The sequence below is a fragment of the Oryctolagus cuniculus genome, chromosome 12 (genome assembly GCF_051225735.1).
Source record: "Oryctolagus cuniculus isolate XC-2025 breed Fujian yellow rabbit chromosome 12, ASM5122573v1, whole genome shotgun sequence".
Taxonomy (NCBI): domain Eukaryota; kingdom Metazoa; phylum Chordata; class Mammalia; order Lagomorpha; family Leporidae; genus Oryctolagus; species Oryctolagus cuniculus.
The window spans coordinates 50,981,273-51,005,305 of NC_142878.1; the positions used below are offsets into that span (position 1 = coordinate 50,981,273).

The 24,033-nt window shown below is 55.8% G+C and overlaps 1 protein-coding gene and 1 pseudogene across 8 annotated transcripts; both read left to right on the forward strand.

The window, feature by feature from the left end:
• On the forward strand, positions 1-1,016 carry LOC100350190 (actin-related protein 2/3 complex subunit 1B pseudogene; annotated as a pseudogene).
• A 7,689-nt stretch (positions 1,017-8,705) lies between these two features.
• Positions 8,706-23,319, forward strand: RABGGTA (Rab geranylgeranyltransferase subunit alpha). 8 transcript variants are annotated; one of them, XM_051822728.3, is made up of 17 exons: positions 8,706-8,878; positions 17,963-18,017; positions 18,176-18,286; positions 18,615-18,739; positions 18,867-19,054; positions 19,307-19,510; positions 19,752-19,835; positions 19,922-20,004; positions 20,096-20,197; positions 20,306-20,411; positions 20,512-20,563; positions 20,717-20,805; positions 20,982-21,070; positions 21,166-21,282; positions 22,040-22,153; positions 22,398-22,485; positions 23,114-23,319. In XM_051822728.3, exons 2-17 carry the CDS (start codon positions 18,015-18,017, stop codon positions 23,260-23,262), a joined length of 1,704 nt encoding a protein of 567 aa, XP_051678688.3. In that variant the 5' UTR covers positions 8,706-8,878; positions 17,963-18,014; the 3' UTR covers positions 23,263-23,319. The 8 variants fall into 8 exon arrangements, 4 of the variants coding, with proteins under 4 accessions (XP_051678688.3, XP_069909919.2, XP_008267660.4 ...); XR_016217917.1 differs by having other exon boundaries at positions 8,742-8,878; positions 17,884-18,017; positions 21,544-22,153; XR_011380790.2 differs by having other exon boundaries at positions 8,742-8,878; positions 21,544-22,153.
• Positions 23,320-24,033: the final 714 nt, after the last annotated feature.

Sequence of the window (24,033 nt, forward strand, 5' to 3'; positions counted from 1 at the left end):
TGGTGGGTGTGCAGGCATATCAAGAAGCCGTCCACTCCACCGTCCTCAGCCTGGACTGGCACCCCAACAACGCGCTCCTGGCTGCCGGCTCCTGCGGTTTCAAGTGCTGCGTCTTCTCAGCCTATATCAAGGAGGAGGAGGAGCAGCCGGCGCCCACCCCCTGGGACTCCAAGATACGCTTTGGGGAGCTGATGTTTGAGTCCAGCAGCAGCTGCGGCTGGGTGCACGGCGTCTGCTTCTCGGCCAGTGGCAGCCCCGTGGCATGGCGTGGGTCAGCCACGACAGCACCGTGTGCCTGGCTGACACGGACAAGATGGCTGTGGCCACCCTGGCATCTGAGACGCTGCTACTGCCGCTGACCATCACCTTCATCACAGACAACAGTCTGGTGGCCGTGGGCCACGACTGCTTCCTGGTGCTGTTTACCTACGACGGCGGGCAGCTGGACCTGCCTAAGCGGAGCTCCCAGCACGACCTCACGGCCCACACGTGCTTCCAGAACCTCGACAAGAGGGCCAGCTCAGAGGGTGGCGCAGCCCCGGGGGCATGGACTCGCTGCACAAGAACCGCAGCAGCCAGATCTCGGTGCTCAGCGGGACAAGGCCAAGTGCTCGCAGTGCTGCGCGCTACAGGCATTGTTGGCGGCATGAAGACCTGGGGCATGAAGAGCCTGGAGTTGGCCTTGAAGGACGTGCAGATCAAGTGACCCATGAGGGATGCCACCTTCATCCCTGCTGCCTGGAATGGGGATAGTGAGGACGTCGGCAGGCTAGGAGTCGCTTTGCTGGAAGCTTCTAGGGTCACAGTGCAGGTTCCTACAGGGAACCTCAGAAGGGGATAAGGATGGGTGGGGACTTTCTTACCTACTTAAGAAATATGTGCCTTTTTCTGAAAGAAATGCTTTTGTTTACTGTCAGACAATGTCCCCAAAACACTGTGCTGGTCATGACCTGCTTCAAAATGTAGCAGCAATAAAAATGCAGCATGAACCAAAAAAAAGTGCAGAGTAGAACAAACCCTGGCTGCCTGAGTTTTCTCAAGGAGGCACTTGCAGGGGGCACTGGGGGTCAGCCTGGGCAAGCGCCCTTGCATGGCTCCACATCAAGCTAGCTGACCACTTGCTGGCGCAACCGCGTGGATGGAGCTGCCAGTGCAGAGTTCTGCAGTTCTCAGCAGGATCCTGCTGCCTGCGACGTAAGGGCCAGGGGTACTCAGCATTGGGCCAGCTTCAGGGAATGACCGGTTTACCTTGGCCAAGGCCCAGGTGCAGGTTCAGCTGGGAGCAAGGTCAAGGGATTACGGGCCTGCCCAGACTTGAATGCCAAAAGTGCAGAGGAATAGGAAGCTGCCTGTGTTTTGCTTGATGATAGGGAATCAGGGTGAGATACACTTTCTTAGGACCTTGGACACGGAGGAAGCCGCAAAGAATGCCAGGAAGCAGGCAGAGACAGGAGGTGGGGTTGGCTTTGGGCGCGTTCTGGGAGCAAGTACGAACACGTGCACCCCTTTCAGCAGGTGAGGAGGTCCTGGTTCCCCACGAACAAAGCTGGAGCAGGCATGCGCCTGGGCTCTCTCGAGGGCTTGGGCAAGACGGAGCGCAGGTGACAACTTGCTGGGGCCTTTTGCTGTCACTTCAGCCGCAGCAGAGCTGGCGAGGGTCTTAGTGCATCCGTCCTATGAGGTAAACTCGGGAAACGGTTGCTCAGAAAAGCTGAGTAACTCGCCCAGAGTTGGAAACCTTTACAGTGAAGAAGTCTGGATTCCACCTAATGTGTGCAGGTGCAGCTCTGAGTTCTTTTTCCTGCGTCATGCTGCTTGGCAGCCTTGTCCCTGGACTGGCTTGGGCTTTGGTCTGTCTTTTACCCTCTGCAGAGGGAGAGTGGGGCTGGGCAGAGTAGGGGAAGCGTTCCAAAGTTCACCCAGCTCAGGGCTTCCTGGCCTGATTCAGTCCTGCCTGTCCTTAACCTTGACCAGACATCCCCTCCTCTGCCCTGTGCTCAGCTGTCCGGGTCTCTGAAGCAGCACTCACCCCCTGACCTATACCCAAGACCCATTTCTTTTTTCTTTTTTCTTTTTTATTTGACAGGTAGAGATATAGACAGTGAGAGAGCGAGACAGAGAGAAAAGTCTTCCTTCCATTGGTTCACTCCCCAAATGGCCACAATAGCCAGAGCTTCACTGATCTGAAGCCAGGAGCCAGGAGCTTCTTCCAGGTCTCCCATGTGAGTGCAGGGGCCCAAGGACTTGGGCCATCCTCCACTGCCCTCCTGGGCCACAGCAGAGAGCTGGACTGGAAGATGAGCAACCGGGACTAGAACCCGGTACTATTTTTTCTTTTTTCAAGATTTATTTATTTATTTGACAGGCGAGGTTAAAAAGAGGTATGTAGGGGGAGAGATCTTCCATCTGCTGGTTCACTCTCCAAATGGCTACAACAGCCAGAGCTGGGCCAATCCGAAGCCAGAGCCAGTAGCTTCTACTGGGCTTCTCTCATGATACAGGGGCCCAGGGCTTGGGCCATCTTATACTGCTTTCCCAGGCCATAGCAGAGAGCTGGATTGGAAGTGGAGCAGCTGGGACTCGAACTAGCACCCATCCAGCATGCTGGCGCTGTAGATAATGTCTTAACCCACTACACCACAGCACTGGCCCCTGCAGTCCCATTTCTGCCTGCCACAGTTCACCTCCAAGGCCCTTCCCAACCTCCTAGAGCCTCTCCAGGTTCCTTCTGCGCTGGCTCTTGCCACCAACTGGGGAATGTGGCATGACCTTCACTTGGGTCTTGACCAGTATGAGAATAGACATCCTCACCCATTTCCTGGATAAGGAGACAACCCCCACCTCAGGCCAGGGACTGGATCTTAGACCCTTGCCCCCACACACACCCTGGACCCTGTCCTCCAGTCCCTTGCCCCTGCCTCCCTCCCCCTGAGAGAACCTTTGAACCCTGTAGCCCAGAACTAAATAAACCTGCATTGTCCAAGAGCCCCAGCATGGTAGAGTTCACAGCCCCAATGGGATCCACGGGGGAGGCCCCACCTCCCCCCTGCCCCAGGTGGGTTGGGCTGTCCCATAGCTGGCAGCCCTGGGTTATGGAGCAAGGACAAAAAGCCCTAGATCCATGTTGACCTCTCCCCTACATACCATTCCTCTGACCTGCTGATACAGCCCCACCCTGCCTGGACTGCTGGACACACCACTGTCTGAAGCCTGGCCATCAGCCTAAGCTCTCCCTGCCCCTTCCAAGCTCTCCCCGCAACTCAGCAGCTCAGCCTCAGAGGCTAGCCTCGGCTTCAGCCTTCGACCCCTCCCAGCTCACACTGTGACTTCACGGGACCTTTAGAGCTAGTCCAAGGGGCCAGCACTGTGGCGTAGCAGCTAAAGCCACCACCTACTGTGCTGGCACAACATACGGGCACCGGTTTGAGTCCTGGCTGCTCCACAGTGCTGGCATCCCATATGGGCTGCTCCACTTCCAATCCAGCTCTCTGCTACAGCCTGGGAAAGCAGCAGAAGATGGCCCAAGTCCTTGGGTCTCTTCTACCCATGGGGAAGACCCAGCAGACCTTCCTGGCTCCTGGCTTTGGATCAGCTCAGCTCTGGGTGTTGTAGCCATCTGGGAGTGAACCAGTGGATGGAAGATCTTTCTTTCTCTTGTGAGACCTGAGCCTGGATCAAGGTGTAACTATTTTAAATTAGGTCTCCATCTTGTAACTTGGGCCTGACCAGGCCCTGAACCCTAAGCCAGAAGTTCTTAAAAGTAAATGAATGGGCCGGCGCCGCGGCTCACTAGGCTAGTCCTCTGCCTTGCGGTGCCGGCACACCGGGTTCTAGTCCTGGTCGGGGCGCCGGATTCTGTCCCGGTTGCCCCTCTTTCAGGCCAGCTCTCTGCTGTGGCCCAGGAAGGCAGTGGAGGACGGCCCAAGTGCTTGGGCCCTGCACCCCATGGGAGACCAGGAGAAGCACCTGGCTCCTGCCATCGGATCAGCGCGGTGCGCCGGCCACAGCGCACCGGCCGCGGCGGCCATTGGAGGGTGAACCAACAGCAAGGGAAGACCTTTCTCTCTGTCTCTCTCTCTCACTGTCCACTCTGTCAAAAAAAAAAAAAAAAAGGAAATGAATGAACTCCCCTTGCAATAAACTCTCCTAGCAACAGCTGATTAACAGATAACAGAGAAATACCTAGAGTTCCTGGTGTCTTCTCAGGGCAGATAAGGTGACTGATAGCTACCCGAGACCCTGCAGTTCGGCACGTACACCCCAGCAGTCGGACCCTATGCTTCGACCAATCAATTCAAAAGGCATCAACCCCAGAGCCATCCAACCACCTTTACTAGGTCTGTTCCCGCCACTGGATGCACTAATCAGTTCTAAGAGATGTCTTTGAGTTTCCCGCGGGATGAGATGATTTGCTAAATGGTACCATGATGTATAGCATGTCTCTGAAAACCCTATAAAAACCCTGTTAACTGAAGGGTCGGGGCCCTCAATTCAGACCCGCTGCATCGGTGTTGATTGAGAGTCCAGGCCCGGACCTGCAATAAAACTCTCGTGCGCTTTACAGCGGTATCGGCTCCTTGGTGGTCTTTGGGGACAACTGAACTGGGCATAACACTCTCTCTGCCTCTCTGAATCTGTTCCTTTTAAGTAAATAAATAAATCCTTAAAAAAGAAAAAGAAGAAGAAGAAGAAGAATTAGCCCATGCTTTCCCTGTATCAGCAGCACAGCTTTAGCTCAGACCCCCAAGCCCCTTCCCGCCACTTTTACTATAGAAACATCAGTCTGTAAGGGAAGGTGCTCTCTCTCTGCCATGTGTTCACCTGGCAGTGAGCCCCTCCCAGCCTTTATTCCTCTGAATAAGCCTGGTTGGTTGTGGCTTCGTGCTCTGTCTCTTCTTTCCTGACACGGGTGCCTCCGTGGAGCAAATCCAGGTCCTAGTCCCCCACCCTTCCCACCCCCGTGTCTTGTGCTGGGAACAGGACTCAAGCCTGAGTCATGATGGCTGCACGGGGGACACAGGGACGCAGCATTGCGCCTGTCAGCAAGTCCGGGCGTCCTTCTTCTTTACACGGAATCCTGAGTTCCTACGCCACTCCCTCGTGCTGCCCAGACTGAGGTCTGAGTCCTGGAGTGCCCCACCCCTGCCCCACTGTCCCCCACCCCCCAACCCCATTCCCTGAGATTTCAGATCTGAGATCTGAAATCTCAGCCGGCTCCTCCTAATCCCCACCCACCCAGAGTGGTGCAGCCTGTCTTGCCCTGACCTCCCCCGTTCACTGCTCTGTCATCCCAGGGGTGCTTCAGTGGTTTTGTTGTTGTTTTTTAAGGAATGGTGATGGATCTCTCTGTCTCTCTCTCTCTTTTTAAGATTTATTTATTTATTTGAAAGGCAGAGTTACAGAGAGAGAAAGGAGAGTCAGAGAGAAGGAGAGCTTTTCCATCTGTTTGTTTACTCCCCCAAATGGCCACATGGCCAGGCTGGGCCAGGCTGAAGCCAGGAGCCCAGAATTCCATCTGGGTCTCTCACGTGGATGGCAGGGGCCCCACGCACTTAAGACGTCTTCTGCTGCTTTTCTGGGTGCACCAGCAGGGAACTGGATCAGAAGTGAAGCGGCCGGGACTCAAACCTGTGCCCCTATGAGATGCTGGCATTGCGGATGGCAGCTTAACCCACTGCGCCACAATGCTGGCCCCAAGGAGTGTTTCACGTCTGCTGTTTCTTCTTCCTCAGGTCTCTATGACCCTGGAATTGATCCTCCGTGTATATTTGCTTGCAGAGGCTCTTCTTGGCTGACTGGCGTGAGGACTCTGCAGTCTGTGAAGTCGCACTGTCCTTGGGTGTCACCGCCCCATCACTGGCAGAGTTTATTGAGTACCTACTGTGGTGCAGGCACCTTGCTAGGTGAGAGGAAATGCAAGCAAGTGAGTCTCCTTGGGGAGTTCACAGCAGAGGTGGAAGTGGGTGCCACACCCCATGGGATGAGTTCTATTGTAGGCATCGCAGGATCTTATGCTGCCAAGCTGGGGGGTGGTGGTGGTGGCTGAGCCCCAAGACAAGGCTCCTCCTCCTCACCTGCAGGACCCCGGCTGCCTTCCTGGGATAGGGCAGCTTCCAGGCAGGCAGGCGCTCACCCAGCACACACCCCCTCCTCTCTGTAGGCACATTTGCTTCTGTGCTTTTCCGCATCACTCACAAAACCCTAGTGGCAGGTGTAAGCTCCGTGAGCTCAGGGCCTGCAACTGTTTGCTTCACGGCCTGCCATAGACTCGGAGCACAGAAGGCGCTCAGTCCCTGTTTGCTGAAGGGATGTGAATGGCACAGGGGAAAGGTGAGGGCTAAGTCGTCCCCAGAGGAGCAGCTCCTCTTGCCTGGGACAGGCCCCTGGTAGCCTGTGCTTGTCCACCAGCCAGAGTGCCCATCCTTCCCATCCTTCCCCAGGTACCCAGGGTCTCCCGGGGTTCCGTGGCTCCTGTTTCTTGTTTGGCATGCAACTTTAGGGATGCTGCTTTCAGGTACCTCTCATATTGTATAGTCCCTAAATCCAGCATGATGGCGCCCCCTGGAGTTGTGCAGTGGCCACTACCAGGCAGGGAGCTTCTTGGCCCTGATCCCAGTCTCACCAGTACTCTGGGCAGTTTTAAGCCAACCACCGTGCAGTGCCAGCCTCCTGAACAGAAGCTTTGGTTCTGGCTCAAGAAGTCTTTCCAGCTTTTCAGCTCCATTTCCTGTTGCTTTTCTATCATTTCTTCCCCGGAGTCAGCACCTGAGTCAGCACCCACTGCACGCTGGGTGAAGCAGGATGATCCATCGTTGGGACTTTCCCTCTGGGGCCCTTCTGTCTTGGAGGCCCAGCCTTGTGGCCCTGCCCTCACCTCTTGCTGGCTAACCTGTTCTCTCCTCTTCCCCAGCCAGGAAGTGGCAATGGGCACATGGTAGCCCTGCTCGCTCAGAAGACACTGAGGAGCAGCGAGGAGAGAAGAATCTAGGAACTCAGTCAAGAGCACAGAGAACCCAGGACTCAGGGCACGGGGTAATGCAGAGTGTGGAGGGCACTCCAGCCACCATTCAGAGCTTCAGGGTGGAGAATCTGGTCCCTGAGTGTCCTCTACTACTTTCTCACAAATCGGTAGGCCAAGCAACACTTGATTGCCTCCCACGATGGTGAACTCACCACCGCTCTTTCTTGTCCATTTCTCCCACGGGAAGCTTTAATTATTAGAAAGTTCTTCCTTATAATGAGTCTACATTCGCTCCCTGGTCTTTGCTCTTTTTTTTTTTTTTTTTTCTCAAGACACACAGAACCGTGTAGCTTCTGTTTCAGGAATTTAAAGATGACCATCTGGCCCCAGAATCTGCTCTTGCAGGGCAGCATCTCTGCTCTCTCTCAGGCCGTGGGCTCACCTCGCCATCCTGATCCATCCGTCTGATGCTACAATTAACTCTCGTCCTTCTCAAAATAGACCACACACTTCCAACAGGGCTGACTTTCACAGAGCCGGGGCCTGGGTACCACTTGTGCTCAGCACTAAGGCTCTCCTAGTGTCACTCCGTGGCACAGAAGTGTCTTAGCTAGAAAATCACAGGGTCCATTCTCTCCACCAGAATCCTCCTGCCCCCACAGACTGGCGTTATTCCAATCCCCACACATCTTTGCTCTGGTATAGATAATTACTTTAGAAGCAGAGAACCAGACTCTCTCTCTCTTCTCCTTCTGGTCAAAGCTGGCCCAACCATCTGGCTGGATTCCTCCCAGTGACACGCTATCCATCTTCAACAACACAGAACGGCACACTTGTGTCCATCCTACATGTCATTGAAAAGGAGCCACCATGGGGCTGGCGCTGTGGCGTAGTGAGTTAAGCAGCCACCTGCAATGCCAGCATCCCATATGGGCTCTGGTTTAAATCCTGGCCACTCCACTTCCAATCCAGCTCCCTGCTAATGGCCTGGGAAAGCAGCAGAAGATAGCCCAAGTCCTTGGGCCCCTGCATCCATGTGAGAGACCTGGAAGAAGCTCCTGGCTCGCAGCTTCAGCCTGTGTGGCTATTTGGTGAGTGAACCAGTGGATGGAAGATTCTCTCTCTCTCTCTCCCTCCCTCTCTGTCTATAACTCCATGTGTCAAATAAATAAAATAAATCTTGGCTGGCGCAGCGGCTCACTAGGCTAATCCTCCACCTAGCGGCGCCGACACACCGGGTTCTAGTCCCGGTCGGGGCGCCGGATTCTGTCCCGGTTACCCCTCTTCCAGGCCAGCTCTCTGCTGTGGCCAGGGAGTGCAATGGAGGATGGCCCAGGTGCTTGGGCCCTGCACCCCATGGGAGACCAGGAAAAGCACCTGGCTCCTGGCTCCTGCCATCGGATCAGCGCGGTACGCCGGCTGCAGCGCGCCGGCCACGGCGGCCATTGGAGGGTGAACCAACGGCAAAAGGAAGACCTTTCTCTCTGTCTCTCTCTCTCACTGTCCACTCTGCCTGTCAAAAAAAATAAATAAATAAAATAAATAAATAAATAAAATAAATCTTAAAAAGGGGGGGGGGGCGCATAAGGACCTCCTTCCAGGTTGACAGAGACACATTAGTTAATACTATTGGTGGCTGAACTTCCTGTGAATTATAACTATCTGCTAACCCTGCATCCTATCCAGAGTCTGCTGCGTGCTGCTAAACACATACTGAGACAGAGCCGACAGCTGCAAGAGCCCTGGGAAACCTGGCTCCACCGCCAGCCAATGTGTGTGCGATTTCCGGTTCCTGAATAACCCCGGGCTGCTGGGAGTTTGTCAAGCCCCCTCGTCCTCTGACATCTGTCCTGTGGTGGTGAGAGTTCTCAAGAAAGGATCAGGAAGCTGAGGGCAGAGGAAGTCCCTGTCTGAGCGGTAACGAGTGGGCACTTCTGCATGCGTAGGCGTGCGTGCGTGCGTGTGTGCATGCGTCTGTGTCTGTGTAGGCTTCAACTTCGCCCTCACTGTGCGTGGCAGGTGTTTGCTCAGCTCTTTCCCTTTCAGTTCCTTTCCCCCCGACTTGTGCTGAGCCTCAACCTTCCTGACGTTCTATTTCCTCTCTAGTCCCCAAGGTGCCTCCATCCAAATGTCTAAATGTCTAAACACTGTTGCCTGCTGAGCTGGGGCCCCGGGAAGATCCCGCCACCAGGCCGTCCTGGCTGGCACCTTCCCACCAGGCCAGCTTCCCGGAGGCCTCCTGAGACTTCCTCCTGCTCTCTTCCCTCTCCCCCTGCCTTGGCCGGCTCTGGCAGAACGGTGGGTAAGGCAAGGCAGGAGGAAGCCAGAGCAGGTTGCCAGCAATCCCGCAGCCTGGGCGCCAAGTTCTGGGGCCTTGGGCAGAGTCTGTCTTGTCAGGGCGGCCATGAAGCATTTAGTCATTGCTATTTCTCATCAGTAACGGCCGCAAGGCCACAGAAGCACTCTCCCCTCCCTTTGTGAGCCACTTCTCCCTTTGCTCTCCAATGCAGACCTGCCCCGCCCCGCACCACCACCACCCCCCTCCCCGCCCTGCCCCGGCCATGACTCCGCCGATGCTTGTTTGTGGGTTCCCTCCACATGCTGGGGTGTAATTACTACCTGCACATGCGCAGCGCCCACGCCGGCCTCTCCCACCCTGACCTCTCTGCCTCTCTCCAGGCAGGTGTTTCTCGCTGCCTCAGGCCATCGGCACATCAAAGTGGATGTGTTAGAGGCAGCCCTTTCTCCTCTGCTCCCTCCACCAAGTCCGGAGTCTGGAGACCTCCGTGGTACCCACACGCTCTGCTCTCTCGCTTTACGGCCTGCCTCTGGTCTCTCGCTTTACGGCCTGCCGTCAGACTCAAAGGGGCCTTTGTTCCTCCACCTCAGCCCCACATGCCACCCAGGCCTGCTGGTTCATCCCCAGAAACAGTCCCTTCCCGCCTCGTCCTTGCTTCCCACCGGCCGAGGCCACAGGCACACGGAGCTGCATTCCTGGCTCTGCTAAGAATCCTTGAGGGGGTTCTCTCTCTCTCTCTCTCCTTTCCTTTCCTTCCTTCCTTCCTTCCTTTTTGACCTTTCCTGATTTCTTTTGTTTTTAGATTTATTTATTTATTTATTTTGACAGGCAGAGTGGACAGTGAGAGAGAGACAGAGAGAAAGGTCTTCCTTTGCCGTTGGTTCACCCTCCAATGGCCGCCGTAGCTGGCGCGCTGTGGCCGGCGCACCGTGCTGATCTGATGGCAGGAGCCAGGTACTTATCCTGGTCTCCCATGGGGTGCAGGGCCCAAGGACTTGGGCCATCCTCCACTGCACTCCCTGGCCACAGCAGAGAGCTAGCCTGGAAGAGAGGCAACCAGGACAGAATCCGGCGCCCCTACCGACTGGGACTAGAACCCGGTGTGCCGGCGCCGCAAGGCAAAGGATTAGCCTAGTGAGCCGTGGCACCGGCCTTTAGATTTATTTTATTTACACGAAAGGCAGAGTTACAGAGAGAGAGGAAGACATGAGGAGAAAGAGATCTTGCATCTTCTGGTTCACCCCCACAAATGGCCACAAGAGCCAGGTCTGGGCCAGGCTGAGGCCAGGAGCCCAGAATTCCCATCCGGGTCTCTCACACGGACAGCAGGGGCCCAAGTATTTGGGTCATCCTCGTCTGCTTTCCCAAGCGCATAGAATGAGCTGGATTGGAAGCAGAGCAGCCAGGATGGGACACAAAACACTGTTCAGGAATGGGATGCTAAGGTTGTAGGCAGAGGCTTAGCTGCCGCACCACAGTGCCGGTCCCTGGTGAGGCTGTTTTTTTTATGAAAAATTTTTAAAGATTTATTTATTTATTTGAAAGGCAGAGTTACAGAGAGGCAGAGAGAGAGGGAGAGATCTTCCATCCACTGGTTCACTCGGCTGCAATGGCTGGAGCTGCGCTGATCTAGAGCCAGGAGCCAGGAGCTTCTTCCAGATCTCCCATGTGGCTGCAGGGGCCCAAGGACCATGGCCATCTTCCACTGCTTTCCCAGACCATAGCAGAGAGCTGGACCGGAAGTGGAGCAGCTGGGACTCGAACCGGCATCCATATGGGATGCTGGCACTGCAGCCAGTGGCTTCACCCGCTATGCCACAGTGCCAGCCCCGAGGGTGATTTCTAGCCCGTCCCCCACACTTAGCCTACTCCCCAGCTCCCCACTAACTCCTTAACCATCCCTTTGGCTGGGACAGTTGTGAAACAGCAGAGCCCGAGCTGCGTGCTGACGAACGGGCACCCTCCGTCTGGGGGTTATGCAACAGTTTTACAGCAAGAATAAAAGAAGCTTCAGGAGTCCTGGGGGAAAAATCGTGATCCATGCACATCGGCAGATCCGGAGGGAATTCCTCTGATCCAACCTCAATTGAGGGGAGGGGATGCCCCTTCTGAGGGTCCCCATGGGCCCTCTCCTACTCCTACTTACACGACTCACCCCCAACACCAGTCCCATCCAATAACAACTCTTAGCGCCATGTGACTATTTACTTTTTAATTAATTTTAAAATGTTCACGCTAAATTCAGTTCTGCAACCGCATTAGCCACATTTCAAGTGCTCAGTAGCCACGTGGGGCTGGGGGCAACTGCACCGCACAGTGTAGATATTGACCATCGTATCGATGGTCACAGAAAGTTCTACTGGGCAGTGCTGCACTCGACAGGAAACTCTACGGAGGCAGAAATTGTCTGTGGCTCAGCACTGAATCCTTGGCACTCAGTGTTCCACGAGGCACAGCTCTGATGCTAAACATCAAGTGACGACTGCTAAACACACTGCACACACCCAGCCATAGCTCCAGTGTCTGCCTCCAGACCATGGCTTCCAGCCAAGGTCTGAGTGATGCCATGACCCAGGATTCATGGTCCCTTCCCTTCCTCCCAACTTTCTCTGGTCAGTGACCAGCTCAGGGTCCCAGAGCCGTGTGTGAGTGTGTGCGTGTGTGCATGTGAGTGTGTGCATGTGTGTGTGCATGTGCGTGTGCTGGGAGCAGGAGTAAAGGCTGGCGATGTAGGAGGCAGCCAGCATTCCCGGGCGCCAGGTTTCAGAAACTCAAGTTTAGGCCTCTGGCAATGGCCGCTCCCACCGTATGGCAGACACCTGGGCTTGGTTTGAGTTCTGGCTCTGCTTCATCCCAGCTGGGTGGCTTTGGGCAAGCTGTTAACCTTGGTGAACCCGCTGCGTGCAGTTTCTTCACTATAAAATATGAATAGTAACACCTACTTCACACAGTGACTGCATTAACTGAGATGGCTGGGGCACAGCTCATACCCAATAACTGCTCATTCCTTTCTCTACACAGAGAGCAGAACAATTCCTTCCTCAACCCCATCAGATCACGGCCTCTCACACACCTGCATGCGTCCCTCCCAACTCAGGGCCAAATACAGCCTGGGACAGCGCCTTCTGCCTTTGGGCAAGAGGCTCTGCAGCAGTCCCACTGCTCTTATCTCCAAAGGCACCTGCTGGCTTCTGGCTCTCTGGCCAGCCAGCTAAGTAGCTCGGCTTTCTCTGCCCCTCCCTCCCTCCTGTCATTTTATTCGCCTGAAATGACTGCCTGTCCCCTTTCCAGAACCCCAGCCCGACCTTCTGACACGCAGATTCTTTCAGGACACTCACTTCCTCTCTTTGCTTTGACTCAACCTTCCCAGTTTCAAGGTTGCTAATCGTGCCACATTTCACGCTTACCTCAGCCTGCATCCACCCCCTTTCCTCCTCCTCCTCCCCTGGTGATGATGATGTAAGACTATACCTGAGCAAGCTGCACCTGTGGCTGTCTGTGTTCCAGGTATCTGGTTGTACTTGTGAGTGCATATGAGCAGGAAGTCAGAACAGGTGGTGGCCAAAAAAAAAAAAAAGAGCAGGGAAGGAGGTGGTGGGAGGGCTGGGCCACACTGAACATGGGTCCCCTTGGGCCACAGGCAGGCCTTAGCAAGTTACTTACTCTTTCTGAGCCTTAAGTTTCCTTACATAAAAAAAATTTTAAAAAGCAGAAAGTTAAAAATGTTTCCTTGCATGTTGTAACAAAGATTAGAAATAATCATAATTTTTTAAAAATTTATTTATTTATGTGAAAGAGTGATAAGGAGGAGAGAGAGAGATGGAGAGAGAGAAATCTTCCATCTGCTAGTCTACTCCTCAAATGGCTGCAATAGCAGGGACTGGTCCAGGCTGAATCCAGGAGCCTGGCACTCAATCCAGCTTTGCCGCGTGGGTGGCAGGGGCCCAAATACTTGGACCATCCTCCACTGCTTTCCCAGGCACATTAACAGGGAGCTGGATTGGAAGAAGAGCAGCCAGAACTCTGAGCAGCCAGGACTCACGCCTGGCGCTCTGATAGGAGATGCAGGCAGCAGTTTAACCCGCTGTGCTACAACACCGGGCCCAATAATAAGCTTACTGAGCTGTTACTCAGTGCAGGCTGCTTTTCCCAGACCATTAGCAGGCAATCGGAGCAGAAGTGGGGCAGCCGGGACACAAACTGGCACCCATAAGCAATGCACGCCAGCCCCATAGATTGTTTTATTTAATCTGAATTTCATCCCTAGCATCTAGTTAATATACCTCCTTGGTTACTGGAGAAACTGAGGCACAGAAGCCAAATGACTTGCCTCAGGTCACACAGCTGGCAAGCAGCTAACTCAGGATTTGAACCCAGGCAGGGGGCTCCAGAGTCCATGTTCTTAACCATTCTGCTGCTGCCTCCCACACGTGGTCCTGTGTGTACCCAAAGCTCCCATCCCAGCGCCTGACACAGATAACCAGCAGATGGGGTCAATCTTTCCACACAAGACCAGGAAAGCACCTGTTTTCCTGTGTAACTCGTTACAGGACCTAGGAAAAGACAGCACACGGTGTGCACACTGCACACATTTCCTGGCCTAAGGGAGATGTAGAGGAAACAGAGAGTTAAAGCTGCATTTTCAGGGCTGGTGCTGTGGTGAAGTGGGTTGATCCTCTGCCTGCGGCACCAGCATCCCCTATGGGCGCTGGTTCGAGTCCCAGCTACTCCTCTTCCAATCCAGCTCCCTGCTGATGGCCTGGGAAAGCAACCAGTGATGGCCTAAGTGCTTGGGCCCCTGTACCCATGTGGAGACCCAGAGGAAGCTCCTGGTTCCTGGCTTCAGATTGGCACAGCTCTGTCTGTAACTCTGTCTCTCAAATAAATTAATAAATCTTTTTTTTTTTAAAAAAAAAAAAAGTATGTGTTCTGTTTTCTGGCAGAGTTACAGAGAGGAAGAGAGAGAGACAGAGACAGAGAGAGAGAGAGACAGAGAGAGAGTGGTCTTCCACCCCCTGGTTCACTCCCCAGATGACCGCAATGGCCAGAGCCGTGCCCATCTGAAGCCAGGAGCCAGGAGCTTCTTCCGGGTCTCCCACAAAGGTACAGGGGCCCAAGGATTTGGGCCATCCTCTACTGCTTTCCCAGGTCACAACAGAGAGCTGGATCCGAAGTAGAGCAGCCAGGACTCGAACGGGTGCCCATTTGGGATGCCAGCACTGCAGACGGCAGCTTTATCCGCTATGCCACAGCAATGGTCCCAGGAACTTTCAATCTGATATGAAAAGCAGGCACACAAACCAAGCTTTATAGTAGTCACACACACACAAAAAGCAGCATTTTTGACAGCACACATGAAAGCCTGTGAAATCAGACTGGGCATTTTGGAGGACTTCCTGGAGGTGACACTTGAGTAAAACTTTTTTGTTGAAGATCTATTCATTTAAAGGCAGAGTGACAGAGAGAGAGAGAGAGAGAGAGAGAGAGAGATCTTTTTTATCTTTTTAAAAATTTTTATAGAAAACTTGTATTTAATAAATATAAATTTCGAAAGTACAACTTTTGGATTATAGCGGTTCTTCCCCCCATAACCACCCTCCTACCCGCAAACCATCCCACCTCCTACTCCCTCTCCCATCCCATTCTTCATTAAGATTCATTTTTAATTATCTTTATATACAGAAGATCAACTCTATACTGAGTAAAGATTTGAGTTTGCACCCACACAGACACACGAAGTATAAAGTACAGAGATCCTACATGGGGAACAACTGCACAGTGACTCCTGTTGTTGATTTAACAATTGACACTCTTATTTATGATGTAAGTAATCACCCGAGGCTCTTGTCATCAGCTGCCAAGGCGATGGAAGCCTCTTGAGTTCACAAACTCCAACATTATTTGGACAAGGCCATAATCAAAATGGAAGTTCTCTCCTCCCTTCAGAGAAACGTAGAGAGGTATCTTTCATACACCGATCCTCTCCACAAATGGCCACAGCACCCAGGCCTGGGCCAGGTCAAAGCCAGGAGCAAGGATCTCTATCCAGGCAGGAACTCAAGTGCTTGAGACATCCTCCACTGCTTCCTGGGAGCATTAGCAGGAAGCTGGATTGGAAGTGGAGGAGCTGGGACTCAAACCAGCGCCCCAATCTGAGAAGTGGGCATCCCAGGCAGTGACTTCACCCTCTGCTCCACAAAGGCTGCCTCTTGAGTTGAAACTTAAAGATGAATAGGAATTACCCAGGCACGTGAGGGGTGTGGAGGAAGGCGAATCAAAAAGAGGAAATAGGTTAACACATTTGGGAAAATGCAAGTAGTTCTGGAGGATGGAGTGAAGTTTTGGTTTTTCAATAGGGTCAGACAAGACAAAAGGCCAGAGGGGGGTGGGGCGGGGCCCCAGTGCCAAAAGTCCTGATGAGCTTGGCTAAGAGGTCCAAGTTCTGTCCTGAAAAGCTGTCGGGGCACTGGAGGCTTTTAGGGACGGATGTGCCACTACATTTTACAAAAGATAAATCCAGTAACACAGAGGGGGGAATTGATAATAGGAGAACGAGATGCAGAACTCTGAGGAGTCTGACCATCTGGGGGAAGAAATGAAGAGCTTGAATTCATGGTGGTAGTGTGAATGGACAGGGTATTTAAAGGAGATGAAGACGTGGCAGGGGCAGGGGACAGGGTGTCAGCCGGCATTGTAGCGTGGCAGGTTAAGTAGTGGCCTGCAACACCCTGGCATCCCATATGGACACCATCTCAAAACCCGACTGCTCCACTTCCAATCCAACTCTCTGCTAATGCACTTGGGAAAGCAGTGGAAGATGGTCAAGTGCTTGGGCCCCTGTCACTCACATGGGAGACTCAGAAGCAGCTCCTGGCTCCTGGCTTCTGCCTGGCCATTGTGGTCATTTGGGGAGTGAACCAGTAGATGCAAGCACTCTCTCTCTCTCTGTAACTCTATCAAGTAAATAAATAAATTGAAAAAGAAAATTAAGTGGGGGCAGGGGATAGGCATTTGACCTAGCAATTAAGACACTGTCCCAACTCCAGCTTCCAATTCCAGCTTCCTCGTGCTCATGTACACACTGGGAGGCAACAAGTGATAGTTCAAATACCTGGGGAGACCCAGATGGACTCCCAACCTTGGCCTGGCATTTGGAGAGTGAACCAGCAGATGACAGCTCTTCCTGTCTCTCTGCCTTTCAAAAAAAAAATGTGGGGAGGACCTACTACCATTCACAACATTGGAAACCCAAAGGCCAGTGTTTAGGCAGGATAGATGGGAGACTGATATACTTTAACCTTTGGAAATGGAGATGCCTCTGGGACACCCAGGTGATACCCAATAGGTTTCTGAACGTGTATGCATACAGATGTATTTGTTTTTATTAAGGCTGTGAGACACCTGGGCTGGAGACAGGAATGTAAGTGTCATCAGCTTACAGGTGGTAATTAAAACCATGAGTGTGGATGAAGTCACCCAGAGAAAGTGTGGGGCCAGCGGTCCGTGGGACGGCGACCAGAACCTCCAAGCAGTGGGAGACTTGCATTTATTCATGCTTACCCCGGAAGCGTGTGCAAGGAACAGGGCTGAAGAATGGGAACTGTAAATCACCAACATCTGGGAAGGAAGGTGAACGGAGGAGAAGCGAGGGTGCAGGCGAGCAGCCCGCATTGTGGCGCTGCGGGTAGAACAGCCGTCTGCACACCCACATCCCGTATGGTCACCTGTCTGTGTCCAGGACGCTCTGTTTCCCAACAAGCTCCCTGCTTATGGCGTGGGAAAAGCAGCAGAGGAAGGCCCAAATGTTTTGGCCCTGCACTCATATGGGAGACCCGGATGAAGCTCCTGGCTATCGGCTTCAGCCTGGCCCAGCCCTGGTGGCCATCTGGGATGTGAAGCAGTGGATGGAAGATTCTCTCTATAACTCTGCCTTCCAAAATAAATAAATAATTTTTTAAAGTGCATGAAAAGGGGTTCCAGGATAAAGCAGCGAGTCAAATGTCAGGACAGGAAACTCCACCATTAGACATGACCAGCAGCAAGTCAACGTGGCCGGAATGAGGTAAACGGAGTAGGGAACGTGTGGACTTTGGGGGCCATGGAGTAACTTCTTCACCTAATTTGCTGTTAAGTTGCTAACCGGCATACGTGACCCAACGCAAGGCACATGCACATGCGCACTACACACCCAGGCGCACGGGCACTCGGCGTTTCCGCTCGGCGCACGCGCCGCGCAAGCCGCTCTCCGCCGCCGCGGGCCCCTCCCCGCGCCTGTAGAGGGCGCTGCGCCGCGGGGAGCCGGGGCGTGGCGCCGCTCTAGCCAGCGCCCGGGCTCGGTGGCAGGCGCTGCTCCGCGTCCCCCGCGCCTCCTCCCAGTGCAGGTGGGTCCGCCCGCGGGGCGGGGGTGCCTGGGAGCCGCGGGGTGGGCGGGCAGCGGCAGCTTGCCGGGTGCAGCGTAGTCCTCATCGCCCAGGTGCCCTGCCTCCGGCTCTGGTTCCTGCGGATCGGGCTGTAGGAAGCGCCGCGCGGGTCGAAGTCCTAGTCTGGGTGGGCGTCGCTGCCAGGGCATGCAATGCCCGTCTCAAGACCCCTTTACACCCTGGGGGGGGGGGTCTCCGCTCAGGCCCGCGTGCAGCTTCCGGCGAGCAGCTGGGGCGGAGCTAGTGGGGGCGGGGCTCCGTGATTGACACCTCTCTCCCCAGACTTCACGTTCTACCGCTGGACCCCTCCCCTGTCCTGAACTGAGCCAACACCATGGTGAGAACTGTGAGCCCACCCCCTCATCTCTGCATGCCCGCGCCCTGGCCCCGAGTGGTGTCGCCTTGGTTGCCCCTTCCGAACGTGGCACTCTGCAGCAGGTTTTCCGGGGTGCCCCTGCAGAGCAACCTGCACTCTCCCCACCCTCCCCTGTCTAGCACGGGCGCCTGAAGGTGAAGACATCGGAAGAGCAGGCGGAGGCCAAAAGGCTAGAGCGGGAGCAGAAGCTGAAGCTGTACCAGTCAGCCACCCAAGCCGTCTTCCAAAAGGTGGGACCTTCAGAGTTATCCGCACCCCAGGTGGACCCCATAATATTGCACAGAGGCCGAGAGCTGGGTCCTGGAGTCAGACTGCTTGGATCCAGATGTTTCCAGCTGTATGACCTTGGGATGAGTTGCTGACTCCCTTGGGTCTCAGCTTGTTCATCTGTGAAATGGGTCTAGTAGTTACATCTATTGCATAAGGCTGTTGGGAGGGTTACATGAGAGAATACCTGTAAAGTGCTTGGCGTAGTACCTGTTGCATAGCATGGGATTCACAGAATATTGGAGCATTCTCAGCTTGTGTAGCTGCTGACCCTGCTGCCCATCTTCTCAGCGCCAGGCTGGTGAGCTGGATGAATCAGTGCTGGAACTGACGAGCCAGATTCTGGGAGCCAATCCTGATTTTGCCACCCTCTGGAACTGCCGGCGCGAAGTGCTTCAGCACCTGGAGACCCAGAAGTGCGTAGGGTTCGAGGTCCCAGGGAGACTGCCCTGGGCTCACTCCTGCCTTGCACGGGTCCAGGGCAGCCAGGGCCACGGACAAGGTAGTGGAGGGCCTTGACCTTCACTTCCCCTCTGGGTGCAGGTCCCCCGAGGAGCTGGCCGCTCTGGTGAAAGCAGAACTGGGCTTCCTGGAAAGCTGCCTGCGGGTGAACCCCAAGTCCTATGGTACCTGGCATCACCGCTGCTGGCTGCTGAGCCGCCTGCCCGAGCCCAACTGGGCCCGGGAGCTGGAGCTGTGTGCCCGCTTCCTGGAGGTGGATGAGCGGAACTGTACGTGCCTGCAGGTTCTGTCCCACTGTCCCCCTCATCCGAGTACAGGGGCCTCAGGCCCAGACTGCAGAGGAATGTCCAGGGTGGGCCCACTGGTGCCCGTGCCAAAAGAGATGACAGAACCAGACATATCCTCGGTGGAGTCCATTAAGGTGTTTCTAGGGGCGTCTCCCGGGGAACCCTGGGGGTGCCAGCCAGGTAGCGCCTCCTGCCTTGCTTCTGAGATCTGCTGTCCCCTCTCTTCCTCCCCAGTTCACTGCTGGGACTATCGGCGGTTTGTGGCTGCACAGGCGGCTGTGCCCCCCGCAGATGAGCTGGCCTTCACTGATAGCCTCATCACCCGAAACTTCTCCAACTACTCCTCCTGGCATTACCGCTCCTGCCTCTTGCCCCAGCTGCACCCCCAGCCAGACGCTGGACCACAGGGGCACCTCCCGGAGGACGTGCTGCTTAAGGGTGAGCAGGGTCAGGGTCCTGGGGAGGATTCTGCAGCCCCACCCTTCCAGCCCTGTTGCCTGGTTCTTCGGTCCTTGGCTTGCAGGGAGCTCCAGTATCCGATGGGGAAGGTGAAACATAATGTGGGCCCGTGTGGGAGGCCTGGGTGTCAGTGAGATTGAGGGCTGGAAGGAGAGCGTGGGCTGTGGGGGCAGCCAGGAGCCCACCAGCATCCCTGCCCCACCCCTCCCGGCCCCCGCAGAGCTGGAGCTCGTGCAGAACGCCTTCTTCACCGACCCCAACGATCAGAGCGCGTGGTTCTATCACCGCTGGCTCCTGGGTCGAGGTGAGCGACGGGGGAGGAGGCCGAGTATCGGGGGCTTGGAAGGAACCAAGGTTGATGCGAGGATTCCTGACTGTGTCTCCCCGCAGCTGACCCCCAGGACGCTCTGCACTGCCTGCACGTGAGCCGGGACGAGGCCTGTCTGACTGTCTGCTTCTCTCGGCCCGTCCTAGTGAGTCCTGCAGCTTTTGCGGGAGAACCCCGCGGGATTATGGGCCTGGTGCTCTGGGGGCTGATGGGTGTCTCTCTGTCTCCTGTGCCAGGTGGGCCCTGGGACAGATACTTTGCTACTCATGGCTGATGAGTCACCTCTGATGGTGGAATGGAGAACCCCAGATGGCAGGAACCAGCCCAGTCACGTCTGGGTATCCCAGCATCGGTGGTGGGGCAGAAGCGGGGTCTGGAGCAGGGTTAGGGTGGGACAGTTGGAAAAGTCGTGAGGCCGGGCCATTTCCTTGACCGAGTGCTCCCAGCTCTGCGACCTGCCCACCGCCTCCCTCAACGACCAGTTGCCCCAACACACGTTTCGTGTCATTTGGACAGCAGGCGGGGTCCACAAGGAGTGTGTGCTTTTAAAAGGTGATACATCCTTCAGCCCTGCCCCTTGCTGCAGGCCCCCCCCCCCATCCCTCTCCTGCTCTGGGGGTGTCCCCCCTCCTACACCTTCTCTTTCCGCCAGGTCGCCAGGAGGGATGGTGCCGGGACTCAGCCACAGATGAGCAGCTGTTCAGGTGATGACAAGGAAACACAGATGGGGAGGGTGGCATCGGGCAGCTGGGGCGGAAGGCTTGGGTTCTGGGGAGATGGTCTCAGACCAGCCACGGGGGTGACCAGTACCCCAGGGCTATGGGCATCATCTTCTCCCCACCGTTTCCCACCCTCAGGTGTGAGCTGTCGGTGGACAAATCCACAGTGCTGCAGTCCGAGCTCAAGTCCTGTAAGGAGCTGCAGGAGCTGGAGCCTGAGAATAAATGTGAGGCCCAGGGTGTGGGAAAGAAAAAAAAAATCAATCCATCAGTCAGTATGAGGCCCGTTCCCTGAGAACCTGCTGCCCAGAGCCCTCTAAGGGGCCCCTTTCTGGGGCAGCCCCTTGGGGAAAGCAGGATAGTAAGAAGGATCCAGGGACGCCTTGTCCCCACCTCTTCGCAGGGTGCCTGCTCACCATCATCCTGCTGATGCGGGCACTGGACCCCCTGCTGTACGAGAAGGAGACGCTGCAGTACTTCCAGACCCTCCAGGTAAGAAGGGCAAGCGGGCACACAGTGCCGGGGGGGCACCCAGCAGGCAGGAGGAGGCGGCTGACGCGGGGCCCCGCCCTGCCCATCCCCACCAGGCCGTGGACCCAATGAGGGCAGCGTATCTGGATGACCTGCGCAGCAAGTTCTTGCTGGAGAACAGTGTGCTCAAGATGGAGTACGCGGATGTGCGCGTGCTACACCTGGCCCACAAGGTACGGGCTGTCGCGGGCCCCTCCCCCCCAGCGTCACCCTGTTGGCCGGCCTCACACAGCCCCAGCTTTGCCTCTAGTCTCGGGTACCTTCCTGCCAAGATTGAATCCATCATCTTCCTCCCAGGTTATTCCCCTCCCAGGCCTTGCTCTCCGTCACTCCTCCCGCCAGTCTTTTTGTCCCCTTGCAGATTCTGAGTCACTGGTCCCTTCCCCGCGCTGTCCCCTCCACTGGGCCAGTCACGTATTCATTCTTCCTTCCAGGAATTCCCATGCCTCCTGGAATTCCGGCATCCTCCCGTGCTCCTCACCCTTGGCAGGCCCCAGAGCCCGAAGCCCAGATAGTTTCCAGAGATTCCTGATAAGCTTTCCAGGCCCCACTCTTCCTGTTTCCAGTCCTTCCTGATCCGTGTTCCGAATGCATCAGTTTCAATGCATCCCTGCAGCCTACCTGCACTCCCACCGAGGCCCTTCCCACACTCACACTCACATTCACACTCACCGGGCTGTTCCTGTGGTGTCTTTGTCCACCCCTGTCCTGTGTGCCTGCTGCTGTCCAGGCTGCCTCCTCCTGGCCGTGCCCCGTGGCCACTGCACGCCCAGTGCTCCCTCTCTGTCCCTGGTTGCATGTGCTGCTGTGGGCTGTCCGGTTAGCTTCCCACCTGCTTCCCCCGGCACCTGGCAGGCACAAAGGGCAAGGCCTGCTAACAGTGACTGAGGACCCACTGGCAGGTCTCACTGGGTGTCTCCCTTCCCCCAGGATCTGACGGTGCTCTGCCATCTGGAGCAGCTGCTCCTGGTCACCCACCTTGACCTTTCACACAATCGTCTCCGATCCCTGCCCACTGCCCTGGCCGCCCTGCGCTGCCTTGAGGTAAAGCATTTAACTCCTCCGTTGCCATCCTGGGTGGTCCTCTTTCCCCTCCGCCTCACAAGTCTGCCCACCCTACAAAGAGACGTCCAGGACCCGCCAGCCCCCACAGGCAGCCACTTGCCGTCCCTGCCGTCACCCGCCCATGCCCTGGAAGCCGATCGCCCTGGGCTCTCCCGTGGCTTTTACACAGCCCCAGCTCACAGCTGCCTTCTCTGCCGTGTGCTTCCCTGCCCCCGGCTCCCAGGTGCTGCAGGCCAATGATAATGCCATCGAGTCACTGGACGGCGTCACTAACCTTCCCCGGCTGCGGGAGCTGTTCCTGTCCAACAACCGTATCCTTCCTCTGGGTGCCTTTCAGTGGGGAGAGTGTAGGGGGACGGACAGCCAGCAGGCGGCTGTCACCCTGAGGTGGAGTGTGGGAGGGGGCCCTGGCAGTGGTACCATGGGGCCATGCTGGCTTGTCCTAGTGGAGTTGCCCAGAGCATGAGTTCTGCGGGCCGAGTTCATGAATAGGAAACCTGTGCGAGCTCCTGGAAATCATGTGGTGTGAAATCAGGAAGTCTGCATTTGCAAGAGTCTAGCATTCTGAGTCTTTTTAGAAACCAGAACTTAGAGCCACCGTATGACCCATGTGTTCTCCATTGCCCTTGGCTAGTGCTGAATCCGGAACGCCTCTGTGCGTGGGTGGAGTGCATCATGGGGGGGAGTCCGCCCCCACCCTCCCGTAGCCCTGCCACCCGTGTTCCAGCGCCCAGCCTCCTTCCCGTGCCTCCTGCCTGCCCCCGTCGGGAGGGGTTCGCAGTCCCCACCTGGAGCCTTGCTCCCTGCATCGAGGCCTGGGAGGTGCCCATGTGCCGGGCTTCCAGGCAGCAGTGCCCAGCTCCCCAGGGCTGCCCGGGAGCAGGTGGACTTGGCGGGGTGGGGGAACCCACTAAGCTTTCCTTGACTCTCCTGCCCAAGGCCTCCAGCAGCGTGCCGCACTCCAGCCTCTTGCCTCTTGCCCCAGGCTGGTCCTCCTCAACCTGCAGGGCAATCCACTGTGCCAAGAGGTGGGCATCGAGGAGCAGCTGGCGGAACAGCTGCCTTCAGTTAGCAGCGTCCTCACCTAGGAGAGTCCACCCGCCCGCCCCTTAACTTATTAGGACTGAATAAAGAGTGGAGAGGCACCACAGGCTGCCCGTCTGCTGTCACCCCCGCCGCTCCGCATCGCTGCCTCCAGGACTGTTACCACGTATTTCAAGGGGGAAAAGGGCAAAGACTTGGCGTACGTCGGCGACTCCTCCTCTCTGCTTGCATTCAGTGCCCCCACCGGCTGCTGTTCCAAGTCATGGAGAAGCAGAGCCTTGGTGTTGAGGGCAGAAGTCAGGGCTAGGGCTGGACTTGAGATGACATTCTGGCTTGGGGCTGGGGCTGGGTTTGGTCCCCGGCTGGGACAGAGATTGGGATCAGTTTGGGTTAGGGCTGAACTGTGAGTCTCCCCAGCTGCAGGGGATCCTGGGGGTTCCTCCCCAAGCCCTGCCCTTCCAGTTGCCCTCTGTGGCCTGGCTCTCACTGACCACGGCTGAGAAGGTCCAGGTGCTTGCTCCGTGTTCCCCTGCCCCACCTTGCTTTAACAGCAGTGTCAGTTCCCATGAATGGGATTCTGCAGTCGGAGAGCCATTGATAATACCTGATCCCGTTTAATCCTACCCAGCGATTCGGGCTGACGTTCAGGCCCATTTGCGCTGCTGAGACCCGCCCCAGGTTGCTGGAACCAAAACCATCTGTGCACCTTGACTCAGGAGGATTCTGGACTCAAGTCCTTGTTTCCGTCTTGATCTGAAACGGTTGAGTGGAGGCCTGGCCTCAGCTCCCAGAGGTGCTGGATTGAGTGTCCTCCC